The 17,048-nt window shown below is 46.4% G+C and overlaps 2 protein-coding genes across 11 annotated transcripts; one reads left to right on the forward strand and one right to left on the reverse strand.

Annotated features, from left to right (window-relative positions):
• Positions 1 to 5,635: 5,635 nt before the first annotated feature.
• Positions 5,636 to 13,009, reverse strand: LOC120969074 (serine/threonine-protein phosphatase 7 long form homolog). Of its 2 annotated transcripts, XM_073507486.1 has the most exons (8): positions 12,644 to 13,009; positions 8,453 to 8,591; positions 8,030 to 8,369; positions 7,527 to 7,934; positions 7,145 to 7,440; positions 6,791 to 7,055; positions 6,261 to 6,705; positions 5,636 to 6,181 (listed from the first exon to the last, which is right to left on the reverse strand). In XM_073507486.1, exons 2-8 carry the CDS (start codon positions 8,587 to 8,589, stop codon positions 5,916 to 5,918), a joined length of 2,157 nt encoding a protein of 718 aa, XP_073363587.1. In that variant the 5' UTR covers positions 8,590 to 8,591; positions 12,644 to 13,009; the 3' UTR covers positions 5,636 to 5,915. The 2 variants fall into 2 exon arrangements, with proteins under 2 accessions (XP_073363587.1, XP_073363588.1); XM_073507487.1 differs by lacking the exons at positions 5,636 to 6,181; positions 6,791 to 7,055 and having other exon boundaries at positions 6,603 to 6,705.
• A 364-nt stretch (positions 13,010 to 13,373) lies between these two features.
• On the forward strand, positions 13,374 to 16,735 carry LOC109782834 (uncharacterized). 9 transcript variants are annotated; one of them, XR_012201547.1, is made up of 5 exons: positions 13,374 to 13,868; positions 13,967 to 14,070; positions 14,324 to 14,698; positions 15,407 to 15,596; positions 16,288 to 16,735. XR_012201547.1 is itself a non-coding variant. In XM_020341462.4 (3 exons), the coding sequence occupies exons 1-3, from the start codon at positions 13,638 to 13,640 to the stop codon at positions 14,340 to 14,342; spliced, it is 354 nt and encodes a 117-aa protein (XP_020197051.3). In that variant the 5' UTR covers positions 13,374 to 13,637; the 3' UTR covers positions 14,343 to 16,735. The 9 variants fall into 9 exon arrangements, 3 of the variants coding, with proteins under 3 accessions (XP_020197051.3, XP_045087851.2, XP_020197050.3); XR_012201548.1 differs by having other exon boundaries at positions 15,457 to 15,596; XR_012201544.1 differs by having other exon boundaries at positions 13,967 to 14,698.
• The last annotated feature ends 313 nt before the right edge of the window (positions 16,736 to 17,048 follow it).

Here is a 17,048-nt window from a genome sequence, read left to right on the forward strand (position 1 = left end):
CCAAATGGGCCTTAGTGGGAGAAGAGGAGGGGCGGCCAGGGCAGCCGCGTGCCCCCTCCCCCTCTAGTCCAAATTGGACAAGGAGGGGGGCGGCGCCCCCCTTTTTCCTTCTCCTCCTCTCTCCCTTCCTTCCCTTCTCCTACTCCAAGAAGGAAAGGAGGAGTCCTACTCCCGGTGGGGGTAGGACTCCCCCCTTGGCGCACCCTCCTTGGCCGGCCACCTCTCCCCCCTTGCTCCTTTATATAAGGGGGCAGGGGGGCACCTCTAGACACACAAGTTGATCTGTTGATCTCTCCCAGCCGTGTGCGGTGCCCCCCTCCACCATATTCCACCTCAGTCATATCGTAGTGGTGCTTAGGTCAAGCCCTGCATCGGTAACAACATCATCACCGTCATCACACCGTCGTGCTGAAGGAACTCTCCCGTGAAGCTCTACTGGATTGGAGTTCGCAGGATGTCATCGAGCTGAACGTGTGCTGAACTCGGAGGTGCCGTACATTCGGTACTTGGATCGGTCGGATCGTGAAGACGTACGACTACATCAACCGCGTTGTGCTAACTCTTCCGCTTTCGGTCTATGAGGGTACGTGGACTCACTCTTCCGGCTCGTTGCTATGCATCACCATGATCTTGCGTGTGCGTAGGAATATTTTTGAAATTACTACGTTCCCCAACATTCACTACTAGGGAAAACCTTATACGTGGACACTTATCAGTAGCGCGCCTTTGTTCAGGGCGCTACTGCTACTTTACAGTAGCGCGTGTTGAAAAGACGTGCTACTACTATCTCCTTAGCAGTAGCGCGGCTCCGCTCGGCTATGAGAACCACAACTTAGCCACCAGGCTATGTATAATAGCAGCGCAGCCCGGAGGAAGCGCACAACTGCTAAAAAGTTAGCAGTAGCGCGTGTCACAGACCCATCGCTGCAACTACTAAAAAGTTAGCAGTAGCGTGTGTCACAGATCCACCGCTGCAACTACTTTTGTATTGTGCCACATGGCGGGCCCCACTTAGCAGCAACGCGTTTTCCACACCCGCGCTGCTGCTAAGGCGCAACAACCACCTGTTCTATCCCTCTCCTTCCCCCTCCTCTCTCCCTCACTTCCTTAAATCCATCAATAACAATAGGAACTTTACCTGACATCACTTTCCATCACGATGGACGTACTTCTTACCTCAATGAGATGATGTGCATTGGCTCCTCTTTCTATAAGGACCTCTTTAAAATGGGAGGATATGAAAGGCTATAACCTCAATTCTAACTTCTTATCTGAGGGAGAAAAACTCTCTTATTTTGATAACACCTCTTTAGAAGCTCCTTTACTAAAGAAGTTAAGCATGTTGTATTTAGATCCTGCTCTGATGGAGCACCTGGACCTGATGGCCTCTCCTTTATGTTCTATCAGTATTTCCGGGAGATAATCAAGGGTGATTTGATGGCTCCTTCCATGATTTTCATGCTAGAAAACTAGACATGTATAGGCTAAACTTTGTTGTTCTTTCTCCCATCCATAAAGAAAAGATGCCACTAGTATTGAAGAAATTCAGACCTAGTAGTCTTCTAAGTTGTATAGTTAAGATTTTTATTTAAGTCTTTACTAATAAGCTTGCTATCTTTATGTATATTTTATTATATTTTCATCGATTATGTTGATCAACAACACGAAACAATACATGGGATAATGCAACTAAAATAGAGAGCTCATGTTTCAGAGACACAAGAAACATATAGGGGATGTGCCTTGTTGTACAACACACACAAACATATGATTTTATCTCTGTTCTAGATAGGGTTTCATGTTTCAGAGACACAGGGTTCATGTTTCAGAGACAGAAAACTCGCCAAGCCTTCATCGTGCCATCTGATCGAAGCAGGTTCAGGAAACACCATGGGGGGTGTGGTTTGTGAACCAGGCTGCAACTCCCGCTCGCGGCGAAAGCTCCCCAAAGGTGGTTGGAGTTGAGAACGGTTGTTGCTGCTGTTATCGAAGCACGCCCCCTCGGTGAGCTCGATTTGCGTCGGATTCAAGCATCTGGCACACAATATGGTGCGGCGTGGTGTTGCAGAGGGGTGAGATAGAAGTAGGAGTTGCCTCGCACGCCGGCGTCAGCTGATTTCGCGGCGCCACGCTGGACGCTTCTCTGTCGGGCCTGAGGGGTAGCAGCGAATGGATCGCAACACGGTTTGTTTCTGCAACATGACGCTACTTGCAGAAAGGGGGCAGGGGTGGGGAACATGGGCGGTACATTGAATGACCATCAGCGTTCCATCAAATGGCCAGCTAGGTGGTGAATGTTTTCAAATTATCCACCGGCCGACGCGTAGCACGACCCCCCGAATAAACAGACTTTTCCCATCAATTTTTTATTCTTAAAGTTGGAGCTAGCTGGACATCAAACATAATAAATGAGGTAAAAGCACCCCAGGTACACTACTGGAATCAGGATCTTTGCCGTCAGCCAACTCTTTAATGTCTGCTAGCTGACGGCAAAGAAGGTCTTTGCCATCAGCTTACAGAAAGCTGACGGCAAAGAAAAATCGGACGGCAAAGAGGGTGTTTGCCGTCAGCCTGCTCTTTGCCGTCAGCTAGCTCATAGCATAGAATCTTTGCCGTCTGCTAGCGGACGGCAAAGAAGGTGGGTGGCCCACTAACGACAACGACCTAACGGACATTTTCTTTGTCGTCTTCTTGCAGACGACAAAAAGTCCGAAAGCAGACAACAAAGAAAATAACCTAACGTATCTAACAGCTGCCCCCGCCCTGGCGCAGACGGCAAAGAAGAAACGCATGCCACGGACACGGATCGATGACTTGGCACACACCCATCCACGACCCACACAGCCCCGGGCCCCACCCACGATGCACACACACCCACGCCTAACCCACGCACACACACATGTTGGAGCTAATTTTTTTTAAATAATACATTTTAAAAAAAAATTACAGAAATAATACGCAAAAAAGATTTTTCAAAAATAATACACCATCGGCCTACTGCAGGCCGACAGAGCCCAGTCGGCCCACAGCAGGCCGACTGGTGGCCCATCAGTTTGCTGCTGGCCGATTGGGCTGTCGGCCACCAGATTGAAGCCCAGTCGGCCTGCAGTTGGCCGACAGGGTCCAGTCGGCCTGCAGTACACCGATAGGCCTGTAGTGGGCCGACTATGCTCAGTTGGCCTGCTGTGGGCCGACTGGTGCATGCCTATTTTTAATAATACACGCGAATATTTTTTAAAAGTATATATTTTAACACGTTATGAATACATGGTAACATTTCTTCAAATACATTTTTAATGGAAATACCATTTTTTTAAACCACACAACATTTTTTAAAATGCTTTTCTGAAATTTTCACAAACTTTTTTTAGAAACACGCGAATATTTTCTTAAAATGTCATGATCCATCTAAACATTTGTTAACCCACGTGATATGTGAGTATATTGATTGTAATATCATCTTATATTATGGGATGAAGGGAGTACCATTTTGTAGAATGTCATGGATATTTTTTGGAAACACGAGAATATTTCCAGCAAAGGTGACGTACATTCATTTAGTGGCACGAACCATTTCTTATCATATTTTCCAAAAAAATTGCATGCATTTTTTGAAAGGCGGGAACCTTTTTCCATTGTGATGAACATTTGTTTTGAAAGTTATCGACATTTCCAAACTGCGCATTTCCCGCCATCCATTTCCCGCCACCCATTTCCCGCCACCCATTTCCCGCCATCCATTTCCCGCCATCCATTTCCCGCCACCCATTTCCCGCCACCCATTTCCCGCCAACCAATTTCCCGCCACCCGTTTCCCTCCTCCCATTTCCCGCCAACCTTTCCCGCCATACAGCAGTCGTTCTTTCCCGCCATTTTCTCGTCTCTATCTATAAAACCCCCTTCAGACGGAGCTGGATAAGCATTGCAGTGTAGTGTAGTTGAGATGTCCCATTATCCTTTCGATCGTAGTTTTCACCCTGGGATGAGCAGGACTCTTCTGAGGCTAGCTACCGATTTCAGGATGGATAATAGGATAGTTCCATGGGACGAACTCACCGGTAGTGACACCATAATGAATGAGTTGGCTCACCAATTACGTAGTTCTGGGTGGCCTGAAAGGACCTATGAGGAGGTACGTAAAGAACTTCTTAGGTTGCATGACAGGTGGAAGAAGGTAGTGGTGCCGAAGAGTGAAACTTTCAGAAGGATTGCAGCAAATAATCCATGTTTATGGACTGAGGAGAGCGAGGACGAAGATGATATCTTCATGCCGCCGCTTTCGGGTTCTGCATCGTCGAAGGGCAAGAGTTCTTCATCATCGAAGGGCAAGGTTTCTGCATCGTCGAAGGGCAAGAGTTCTTCATCATCGAAGGGCAAGGTTTCTGCATCGTCGAAGGGCAAGAGTTCTTCATCGTCGAAGGGCAAGAGTTCTGCATCGATCGAGGATGACGATGATGATTTCATGTAGTTTTTATGTTGTATGTTGTGAGTTCAGTTACGTGCCATTTAATTTGGATGTAGTTCTATCTAGTTGTTTGTAATGTCTCGTTGTATGAATATTATGTTCTATCTAAATATGATCTTGTAGAGTAGGCATATGTCTCGTACATAAGTACATAGTCATTTGTCTCATACATTGAATAGACATAAGTCTCACACAGAAATAGATGGTGATGTCTCTACTGATACATAGGAGCGGCAATGACGACGTCTGGCCTGCCGGGGAGGCGGATCTCGAATGACAAATGCATCACATATAACTCGGTTTCCTGTAGCAATGCAACTGAACAACCCTTTTCCATTCCCATTCGCTCAGCATTTCTTGAATCTTGCCATCATCAGTTATGTCAATCAATTTTCTTTCCCCAGGGCCATCTGAATGCTTTGCTGACGTAGTACACAAAATCGTCTTCCTTCAACCCTTGCTTCAACATGAATTTAGTCTTCAACCAATCAAAAGTGAGGTCCACTTCACTAACTTGCACAACACTTGGAGACAAGTCTTGGACATGAACAATAGGGCTAAGCACCCACTGAGTACTCTCAGCCATCTGCAACACACAAATCGCATTGAGTACCTACCCTACCCCTTAATATCCCCACTAACAAATATTAGACATGTCTATATATTACGAAGCTATATATTACAGAATATTAACGGAGCAACTAATACAATTCACCCTCCTACAATTATATTACGAATATTTGCCGTAGCAACTACAAATATTGACAGATTAATTAGTTGACATCTAAATATATTAACAAAAACTACCGGAGCACCTACGAAAAATAAAATGTGGGCTTAAATATACCCTTGAAGCGTGCGTGCGAAGGATGAAGGACGAACGGCGGCCACCAAACTGCCGGTGCTCCGGCTCCAACGAAGAACGACGAACAACAGCTTCACCTCCACCACAGTGCTCCAATTTCACCACCAGCACACTGCAATGCTTATGCAGCTCTGTCTGAAGGGGGTTTTATAGGTAGAGAGGAGAAAATGGCGGGAAAGAACGACTGCGATATGGCGGGAAAGGGTTGGCGGGAAATGGGAGGAGGGAAACGGGTGGCGGGAAACGGGTGGCGGGAAAAAGTTGGCGGGAACATATGGCGGGAAAAAGTTGGCGCGAACATATGACGATGATGACTTCATGTAGTTTTTATGCTGTATGTTGTGAGTTCAGTTACGTACCATTTAATTTAGATGTAGTTCTATCTATTTGCTTGCAATGTCTCGTTGTATGAATATTATGTTCTATCTACATATGATCTTGTAGTTACGATAACAGAGTACTAAAATAGAGTAGGCATATGTCTCGTACATAAGTACATAGTCATTTGTCTCAAACATAGAATAGACATAAGTCTTACACAGAAATAGATGGTAATGTCTGTACTGATACAGATACATAGAAGCGTCAGTGACGACGTCTGGCCTGGCGGGGAGGCGGATCTGGAATCGGGGACCATCCCAACCTGTCGGGTGCCCTAACGTGACGAGGAGGAATCTCAGACTCACCCTGGTCATGCTGTGTATCCTGTGTGGGGCCTGGTGGAGGAGTCGAAAACATGTTCATCCACTGGGTGTGCTGCGACATCTGAGCCTGTATGTTGTCCTCGGGATGTTGATCACTCCCCCACGTATCATGTGATGCCGACATAGACGGCTGATATCCATAGGCCCCTACGCGGTGGAACGGTTCATCATGAAGAATGAGGTCGCGTCAATTAATATTGAAAACAATAAATATGAAGACACATACCTGCTGGGTGTGACGTCTGCTCTGGCTGAAACACGAAACTGGACGAGGGACCGTGCTGCTGTGGCTGTGGAGAAAACACGAAGCTCGACGAGGGACCGTGTTGCTGTGGCTGTGGAGAAAACACGAAGCTCAACGTGGGACCATAGTGCTGCGGGTGCCACGTAGAACTGCCAGGTTGGTCAGGACGGGGTGGCCTGGTTGTCGACTGTTGTGCTAGGCGTGGACGTGGTTGATGTCGTTGCATGGAGTGACACGGCTGCTCCTGCTCATGCTGAACAACATCAGTTCTCCGGGTGCACGTGATAGCCTCGTACACAGTCCGTATCTTATTCTGAATTCTTTCCAAGAAGGGCTGTACCACTGGACGATGTTGAAGAAGAGGTCCAGACGATAGTGATCGTCCAAAGGTGGTCACGTCGTCGTACAGTTCGCGTGTCAAGGTAGCCTGCAAATTTCCATGACGATTAATAATGTCTGTCTCTTGCACGTCAAAGTATGTGACAACATTACGTAAAGAAAAAATATCTTACCGCGTACTGCCTAGAGCCCGAAGTATCATAGCTCGGGTACATATCCGACGGAGTAGGATCCGGTAACTCCTCTGGGTGGGAGTACTCAACAATGCGTAACCGTGTTCCGGTCATGTAGCGCCGCAAATAGAGATTGAATTCATAGAGATCGAAATTGTGATTCTCGTGCCATAGATTTGTGTTTGCTGTCTCCCATTCTATAACATACGGCTCTAGTCTAACTAGCCAGTCAGCAGTTGTCCTGTTCATGCCCTTCCTTGTCGTCCTAAAATTGTGGTGTGTGTTCAACAATTACCTAAAGCTTCGAATGGAGTACTATGAAAGAAAATGCAACATTGAAAAACTGGTTAATACCTGTGGATGTGTGCTGGCACCGGGTTCTCTATAGGGGGAGGTAGCTCCAACTGCAGAAGACCAAATTGCCTCATAACCCTCTGTTGTGCCATCTCCTCGACGAAGACATCGAAGATGATCTTCGATTTTGTCATCCAGTAATCTCGGTCCCTTGTGCATAGCACAGACATACCAGCAGGGTATCTCGCTTGTATGGCTGCTTCCGTGTAGGGCTGCCAGATGACCCTGGTGTACGCATCGAACTGCTCGTTCAATGTTGTGTACGCCTTCCTGGTCTGATCACTAGCAAAGCGTCTCTGCAGAGAATAAAAGTTAGTAGCCACTAGCATCGATCGATCTCTTGTGCAGAAAAAGTTGCATTAAACTACAACACGGTGCATACCTTGCGACGAGTCCAACACAGACCGAAAGTAGGCATGTCGATGCCGTCAACATCAAACATGGCGTCTATAGGAACACGTACATCTGGTCGCCCTATAGAGAACCTCTCCCACGACCACAGCTGTAGGAATAGAGGGCATCCAAGAAGGGCTGGCTTTCTCGATGTAAGCTGGCAACCGTTGCACATACCTCGGTATGTAGCCGCTAACAGCGCCGAACCGCAACTCCTCTGTCTGATCTGATCCGCCGTCTGAGCGCTCGCTATCTCGAGTGCCATAGGGATGTAGAGGGCGCTAATAGTGGTGACATGGTTCTCCGTGAACATCACCTTGCCGAAAAGCCACAGTAAGTAGGCCTCGAGGCTCCGAGTGATCTGTTCCGCAGTCAACGGCGCCCGGAAGTTCTGGATCTGCATTAAGCGAAGAGAAAGTTTTAGTAAGCCGCAATTATTTTCTGTAAAACTTTATGCGCGATAACTTGAAGAGAATAGGTAGGGGAAATTACCCGGAAATTTAGCAACCACTCATACTTAGGTCCGTGATGCTCCCATACCGGATCGGGAGCATCCGGAAAAACACCGTGAAAACGTTCTGTAAGAGCTCGCTCCCAACCAGCCGGTGCGTCCAACGGTCCTACGGCATGACCTGCCAACGGTAGTCCGAGCAAAAGTGACACATCGTCCAGAGTAGGAGCCATCTCTCCCCATCTGAAGTGAAACGTGTGGGTCTCTGGCCTCCAACGGTCCACTAAGCAGCTCAGCAAAGACCCATCGATGGCGACGCGTTTCTCACCCGGGATAGACTCAACCAGACGCGCGAAAGGTAAAAGGCCGGCCCATTTCAACCTTCATCAGAGAACTTTTCAGTTACTGTCTCCCATTTCAACCATTAATATGCATGTCAGTGTGCAAATTAATAAAGCACGTACCGCTGAAGCCATCCTGAGTGTATCTTCCAGTTTTCCTTAGGAGTGCGAGTGACGAGAGGCTCAAGCTTGCGCTCATACCATATCGCACCACGATGACCCTTATCAATGTCCCCATTCAGCAACCACAATCCCAACATTCCTGCACTTACAAAATTCAGAACAAAGTGCCACACTTAATAAAAATTCATAACATAGTGCCACACTTAATAAAAATTCAGAACATAGTGCCACACTTAATAAAAATTCAGAACATAGTGTCACACTTAATAAAAATTCAGAACAAAGTGCCACACTTAATAAAAATTCATAACATAGTGGCACACTTAATAAAAATTCAGAACATAGTGTCACACTTAATAAAAATTCAGAACATAGTGCCACACTTAATACAAATTTCAGAACATAGTGCCACAGCACACTTAATATAAATTCAGAACAAACTAGTGCTAGCTTAGCTTCTTCCTCTCGCCCTTACTCCTCTACTACCTCTACCTCCTCTTCTTCTCCGGTTGCCTCGTCCACGCCCAGTGACGAAAGTGGGACAATTAGTGTCCCTATGGCCAAATTCATTGCATAGAATGCATTGCCTAGTCGGACCTCCTGCTTCAGATTCATCCATATCATTTCGGATGCGCTGACACTGCCGTCTGCCTCTACTTGTACGCATATGCTCTGGGTTTGGAATGTAACGCCTATCGGCGGGGTTGACGCTGTTGAAATTACCCATTGATCGAAAACCCATCAGCTCACCTGTCCAGGTATTGAGGACAGCCTCTTTCAGAAAATATGGAGACACAAACGATATTGCGTCCATTCCAAGCTGCCCGCAAGCAGCAAGTACATGTGAGCAAGGTAGGTGAAGCAATTTCGGTTTATTGCATGTGCACTCACACGTTGGCCAGGCTTCATTGCCAATTTTCACCTCATGCGTCCTCAACTCATTTGCACATCCGAATTTGTTGTTGGCTAAGCGGACCTCAAACCTTCTTTCTTGATTACCGATGGCGACTACAGTGTGTGACCTAGCTTTTTGCATCTTGTTGTCCATGTACTTCGTGACTCTTTCACAGTACCGTGTATTTGGGTTGTTCAAGATATGCTGCTCTGCTATTTGACGTCTGTCTCTGAAATACTTGACGGTGCCATAGAAAATACCCTCAACGATAGCTGTAAGTGGCAATGCCCGGTTTCCTCTGAGGACAAAGTTGTATGTTTCCGCGAGGTTCGTTGTCATGACACCGTACCTTGCTCCATGTGTGTCATGTAGCAAAGACCACCTCTCCAGAGGCTCATGCTCTATCCACTGCTCGAAGGTTTTAATCGACCTCCCGAGCCTTCTCCTAGTACCAGGTGGGTCAAAGCCTGGCAGGTCACATAGCCCAACAGCCTCCTCCTCCACGGCCGCTGTTCCTGTTGCCAACTATGCAGCTACTGCTTCAACATGTGCCCTCACCGCTGCATCTCTTGCAGCTTTCCTGTCCCTCACGTGTCTCTGCGTGCACACATTAAGTCTGTCGCGTATCAAATTGTACTTCCATAACTGGTTCTGCTTGCAGAGTTTTTTGAACAGATTCATCAGGTTCTTATTTCTAAACTGCGAGAAGAAATTAGCCCCCAGATGGCGCATGCACCAACGGCTCTGCAAGTCCTGCCATGGAACTTGTTCCTCAGGGCCTGGGTTTGTCAGTGTCCTTATCGCACTGAGTATACCTGCATGCCTGTCATGAAGGATGCACACATTCGGCTTCTCCTTGACAACTGATATTTTCAACTGCCTGAAGAACCATGTCCAACTTTCAATGTTCTCACTCTCCACAAAAGCAAATGCCAGTGGGACGACTTGATTTTGGCCGTCTTGACCTATTGCTGTCAGTATCTGACCCTTGTACTTGCCTGTGAGAAAAGTACCGTCAACACATAGCACCGGTCGGCAATGCCTGAAAGCTTCGATGCATACACCGAAAGAGAAGAAGAGACGATGCAAAACCCTCACAGTTGGGAACTCTGGCATGAACATGTCTTGGATATCGATATAGGTGCCTGGATTCTGCTGCTGCAGGGTGTGGAGGAGGTGGACAACAGAGTCATATGCATCAAAATAAGAACCAAATCTCCTCTCAAGCGCTGCATGCTTAGCCCTCCAAGCCTTGCCATAAGAAATTCTGTACTTCAACCTGGCGAACACTTTTGTCTGCACTGCCTTCACTTCCATAGCTTTGCCTTGCACTATCTCATCGTAAAACAGTCGAGCAATAAGCGTGGATGAAAGGTTGGCATGATCTTGAGGGATGCAGGGAATAAGACAAGTGTGATTAACTAAGTCACTTATCATCCAACTTGTGCCATACTTAGGGAGAAAGCCGCGCACCCTTGCGGGACAATCTGCATTCTTGCATACAATTGTGAGGAATTTCTGACTGGACACCTCAGCTTTGAAAACCCTTTGCGTGGACATTGCCCAATTAATTATTGCATCCTTCAGGGCTTGCTTGTTCGGATACATAGCACCCGTCGCAATATTGTTCTGGTGATATTGCCAGGCTGAATCATGTCCATCATTCATGGTCATTGCAGATGATAAGTCATGATTCCACCATGCAGGATTCGGGACCTCCTCTGCATTTTCTTCTTCATCTGACTCGCCAGAATCATCGGCATGACCCCTTTCAACATCGGTGTCTTCTTCTTCCATCTGGTTCTGCATGTGCCCATCTACCTCGTCAGCGTCCACCTCGCCATTGTAATCACCATCGGCATTTCCTCCTTCTACCTGACTACTCTGCCCTGGTTCATAACCATAAGCATTTCCTCCTTCTACCTGACTGCTCTGTCCTTGGTCGTAACCATAAGCATTTCCTCCTTCTACATGACTGCTCTGTCCTTCGTAGCCACCCTCCCCTTCATGTGCAGTGACCTCCTTCACGACGGGAAGCACTAAAGCAACAGGATTGCATCCCCTTCGTTCACAACCTTGTAACCACCGCACCCAATCGGAGTCTCCCTCTATTGGCCTCAAATAAAAGTAAATTTTTGAACTTGACCGTGTCCACAATGCATGAACACCGACGGTGTGTGTTTCAGTATCAAGACCTAAATTTGCCGCAATCCATTCTTTCAACTGACTAACAGACCATGTTTGTGGTGCGCTGATTGCAACCTCTATGTGAGTAAATTCACTCAGATCTGCTCCCAACTCATTTGTTTGGACAGTACCAGGACCATAGTAAAATCTCAACTTCACTACATCGGACATCTCGACTCACCTATTTTTTTCAACATAGAAATACAAGTATTAGACATGTCTATATATATATTACCAGGACCATAGTAAATAATATAATAAATAGGCCCATGTTTACTAATAATAAATAGGCCTCAAATAATAATAATAATATAACCGACAAATATGATAATTCAGTTTATTTGAATTATATGGCCATGTTGATGTATTTTTTTATTTTAATCTATGTTAAAATAATTTAGAAAAAGGCATGCGTCTTATTTCTACGATCATGTAAAATTCTTCCTTGCAAAGAAGTTTTTTTTTGTTAAACTACAGCGTGGCCGTTTAAAAAAAACAGTGTGGCATTGCTTGTTATGGGTTAAACTTTAGAAAATACGTATAATAAAGGTTAGCGGGTAATCCGCTTCATATTCGCATCGGGTACGGACTGAAACGTTTTTTAACATGTAGTTCTACTTTTCCTATTTTTTGCTTGCTTATTAAATTTTCATCAAACTGACATGCTATGCACATGCCGACCCCAACTCTTCAAAAAAAAACTTGTCTCTGCTTTCCAACTTTTTATTCATGTTTCCAATTTCTTATCCCGCACCTGTGTACGTGTCAAGTATTAAGCAACAACTTATTATCCCACTAACAACTAATACAATTCACACACCTACAACTATATTACGAATATTTGCCGTAGCAACTACAAATATTTACGTATACTACCGGGGCAAATAACAATAATCGCACACAAATTTATTTTCACATCGAACGAAGCGTGCGTGCGAACGAATAATATTTACGTATACTACCGGGGCAAATAACAATATTTCCGTATACTACCGGGCCAAAAAACAATAATCGCACACAAATATTTACGTATACTACCGCGGCAAATAACAATATTTACGTATACTCCCGGAGCACCTACGAAAAATAAAATGAGGGCTGAAATATACCCTTGAAGCGTGCGTGCGAACGAAGAACGAAGAACCACGAACGAAGAACGACGAACGACCTCCACCACCACCACCTCCACCACCTCCACCACCACCACCACCTCACCACCCCAACTGCCCCAACGACGAACACTGCCCCAACTTCATCACCACCACCTCCACCAAAATGCTCACCACGACCACCACGAGCTACCCCATCAGTAGATCGACACCTCTTTTGGCTGCCCTAAATGAGTTGAACCCATTCACGGTGCCAAAATCATGAAAATGTAGCTCATTTAGGTGTACAAATGTGTGCCATTTTTCTGTAGAGAGAGGAGGAGGAAGAACACAGCAGAATGAGCCACGGGATAAGAATAATGGAGGAAGGAGAGGATATGGGCGGGCAGGGGAGAAGAAATAATGCAGGAAAGAGAGAAGGAGAGGATAAGGGCGGGCTGGCCAGCGCGCGTCAGGTCGGCCGCACCCTGTCGGCCTTCAGGTGGCCGATCGGCGGACGGCAGGCCGACAGGGGCGCACCACGCCGACAGGCCGCTGCCTCCCCCCTCGCGACGTGGCATGACCAACCACAGGCCGCCGCGTGGCTGCCCGGCCTGCAGTCGGCCTCCTGATAGCCGATCGGCCTGCTGTGGGCCGACTGGGCTCAGTCGGCCTGCAGTGGGCCGACGGTGTATTATTCTTGTAAATTCTTTTTTCTGCGTATTATTTCTGTAATTTAAAAAAAATTGTATTATTTAAAAATTTTTAGCCATGTTGGATCCCATCTCTCTCGTTTTCCTCGATCCCCTTTTTCCATCCCACGCCGCTGCCAGATTCCGGCGATCCCCGCCGTTCCCCACCGCCTAGCTCTCCTCCCCGAGGTCACCTCTCCCCGCTCACCATCTCCACCGACCGGTTTCTCTCCTCGCCCAGGAGAGCCACGCCCAGGCACTAGTGGTGGTGCACCGCGAGGAGGCCCCAGCGGCGTCGAGCTGCTGTTGCTACGGGCACAGCGATGTCGGCGTGGTCAGGATGGTCGCAGCCCTTCAAGATTCTCAACGGCGTCGTCTCGGCGCTGATGGCGGAGTCGACGGCGAGCATCGGCGGGTACATGGCATCGGGGTACCGGAGGGTGGCCGGCGTGCAGCTCTCCATCAACCATCTCAAGCTCACCCGCCTCGGCGACCGCATCGAGGCCAAGGCGAACCCCATCCGGTACCTCGACCCCGACGCGTCCTTGGACAAGGTATGCGTGCCGCCACCGCCGCCGCCGCCGCCGGCGGCGTGTCCCCGAGTGACTCCGTGAGGTTCTGATTGGTTCGGTGTCTGGGTTTTGGTGTGCAGGACCAGCTGCTGGACGCGGTGCATTGGATCCGGCAGGCGGTGGGGCTCGCCTGCGGCCTGCTCTGGGGCGCCGTCCTCCTCGTCGGCGCCTTCTGGATCGCCCTGTCAGTCCTTCCCTCCCTCCATCCTCAAAGCCCCAACCTTCTTCTTTCCCTTCAGACATAGGCATAGATTCAGGTTCATTGTTAACTGAATTCGTAAGCTCATCTCACACTGAATTTGGGACCTCTTTCCCATCGTGTAGTATAGTACTAGCAAGTCGGTCACACATGAATTAGTAGATGAGTCTAGCGATTCTGTTAACTGCATTATTTCAGAAACCCGCTTTGTTTTGCCTTTCATTGATCTCCGTGACAGGTCAGAGGAGGTGAAGTGAGTGTTAGATTCGCTGCGAATTGGAGGTTCGTTAGCCTCGTCTCTGAGCACTCGTCACCAGCTCGGCAACAAGCATCGCAGTGGTTATGCGCTTTATCTGGTATTAGATGTGACATGAGGTGTTCAATCAGCTCTTTGTTTGGCGTGGCCGTCAGCAAACCAACGCAATTGCCGCATATATGTAGTGGGATATGAACTGCTCTTAGTTTCTCTGTGCTCATTATTAGTTCAATAAATTGGCAAATGGCTGCTGATGTATGATTGGCTGGCTTTGTTCATCTTGCTAGAGTTACTTGGAAATATTGACATTCTCAAACCAAATATGAGGTGCCCTTTATTCAGTCCATGGGAGTATATGTAAGTTGACTGCTTCAAACCCAATCCGTGCTTGCTGTTTAGTGAATAAATATGCTGGTAGAATATTGCAAACTTCGTAACATGAATAAATATTTGATGGTAAGTTGCGATGAAGATTAAAATTGTATTCCCCCGTAGAAAAGAAGATTAACATTTTATTACATACACTAATCTATCTAGCACCAATGTCACGCAGTCAATTTCCTTTATCCTTAGCATTTTTATGACATACCATCTTCTATTTAGAATCTTTGGTTGCAATCAGTTCTTTTTTCCACAAAAATGAAATCGGTTTCTTTTACTTTTAGCATATGTACTTAACAACTAAGGTGCCAGGTGCCAGTGAAAAAGTAAATTTATTTTTATTTAGTATTTGGTGGATCCTCTGTTTTTATAGGTTTCGACATTGCTGCCTCCATATAGCTTTTTGCTGATATACGTTGACGGTTTGATGTGTCGCTCCTAGTCCGAATGTTAGTTTTTTTACTGGACCTTCCTTTTTGACTGGACATTGTTTATATACGTGACTGATTCGTAATCCAGCTGAACTTTCTTTTCATGTACATGATGGAGTATACATCCATATATTATTGTACGTGTCGGATGATAGACTTGTGCATTTAATTATGATGCATGTCTTCGAATATACTCCCATTATGCATGTTTTTAGACTTTTTTTTAATATTGTTGCTGTTATTACGTGCGTAGTGCCGTGGAGATGAAATAACATGCTCGTGTACTAATTGACTATACGCTAGCCTGGCTTGCCGTTGGAAGGTGGCGTATGGACTATGGACTCCTTTTTCTTAAGCTGGCCATGTGATTCCTTTTGCCTATAAGCTGGCCGTGCCGTTGGCCGTGTGGACTTTGTATGCCTTTACGCCGCCATCAAGTTGAGGTCAACGAATCACTGCCGTTCATTTATCATAACTTTGTAATTTTGAATCTCCTCCTTTTGTTTTCTATCGTTTTAATAATATTGAATCTCCTCCATTCGTTTTCTATCTTTTTAACAATATAATAGATTTGATTTTGGTAGTACCGTTGAATTTGGTTGCTGCTATTCATTTATGTATGTGAAGGAATTGGATAATGTGCTCTTTTTTTGTTTGCAAAATGAAGGACCCTGCATCCAGGTAGTGGGAATAGTTAGTCCTTGCTAGCAATAGTAGTAGCATTATTCACTGTGGAGTGTGAGGGAATTTGATGATCATCTACCTTTGCCTATCATCTACTTCTGATGTTTTCCCTGAAAGTGACACGTGATCTTCCTTTGTTTTTCTTTAGCTGATAGTATGATAACTGCTTGCTTGGCAGAAGTTATGGTTGTGATGTTTCTTAAGTAAATAAAGAAACTGAGATTTAGTTCGATTTGGAGCGCCTCTTGTTGTACCACGGTTCCTTCTCTTAGAGCTGTACTTGTACTGCAGGTTTTGGATTGGGAGGGGAAAATGCTCTTCTTTCAGTCTCTGTTGAAGTCAAACCCATCCATGCAAAATCTGTACTTAGTAGAATTAATGTAGATGAATATATATGCCTTGCAGTTTTATCGTGCATGCCATTCAACTAACTTGCTCTTGTCCATGCAGATGGAGTAGGAGGACGAGCAACAGCAGCAAATCAGTCTAATGATGACAGGGTGCGGGAGGCAATGGTGATCATGTTGATGGCATGAAGAAGGCTGATGACCACAACCTGGACCTGTTGGCATTTAGAGATGGCAAACACAGGCGGCGTGGAGACAGTAACCTGGACCACCCACCTCCCTTGCCTTTTTAATTTTGGTTGTGGTGGTTGCATCACCGGCGCGGTCGCAAATCAGTATGTAGTGTGCTTGTGGAGTTGGTTCTGGACTGCAGTGTCCATCCAGTAGGTTAGGTGTTGTTGCTGCTAGATCCCATGATGCTCACCTAAGTTTTGTGTTATGTGGAGGCCAACCTTTGTGATCTTATTTGTCGACACTTGTGTGATCTCGTCTTACTTTGTGGTACAGGTCGTATGACATATGTTTTTATAGATGATCTTGTGATGTTCTTATTTTCCTGTGGTCTGTGTTGATATTTGTGATATATGCATGGGCTATACATATGAATATGAATTGCTGAACATACTGTAAATCAATGATAGAGATGGCAAAGAAGGAGATTTGCCGTTTGAACATACTGTAAATCAATGACAGAGATGCATCTGGACACTTTGGACACTTCGCCGTGCAGACGGCAAAGACCTTTGCTTCTTTGCCGTCTGAAGCACACCGTTAGCCACCTAACGGACCTAACCTGCCACGTGTGCCGTCCAGGCTCTTTGCCGTCTGCTGGTGGTCGGCAAAGACCGTTTCATCTTGCCGTCC

The sequence above is a fragment of the Aegilops tauschii genome, chromosome 1 (assembly GCF_002575655.3).
Source record: "Aegilops tauschii subsp. strangulata cultivar AL8/78 chromosome 1, Aet v6.0, whole genome shotgun sequence".
NCBI lineage: Eukaryota > Viridiplantae > Streptophyta > Magnoliopsida > Poales > Poaceae > Aegilops > Aegilops tauschii.

Bases quoted from the DNA above. Each gene is read 5' to 3' on its own strand.
- LOC120969074 (XM_073507486.1), bottom strand. From the start codon at position 8,589: ATGTTGGGATTGTGGTTGCTGAATGGGGACATTGATAAGGGTCATCGT. The intron at 8,370-8,452 runs GTACGTGCTTTA...TCTCTGATGAAG, and splicing joins CACTCAGGATGGCTTCAGCG to GTTGAAATGGGCCGGCCTTT. The intron at 7,056-7,144 runs GTATTAACCAGT...CCACAATTTTAG, and splicing joins GTGCCAGCACACATCCACAG to GACGACAAGGAAGGGCATGA.
- LOC109782834 (XM_045231916.2), top strand. From the start codon at position 13,638: ATGTCGGCGTGGTCAGGATGGTCGCAGCCCTTCAAGATTCTCAACGGC. The intron at 13,869-13,966 runs GTATGCGTGCCG...TTTGGTGTGCAG, and splicing joins CCGACGCGTCCTTGGACAAG to GACCAGCTGCTGGACGCGGT.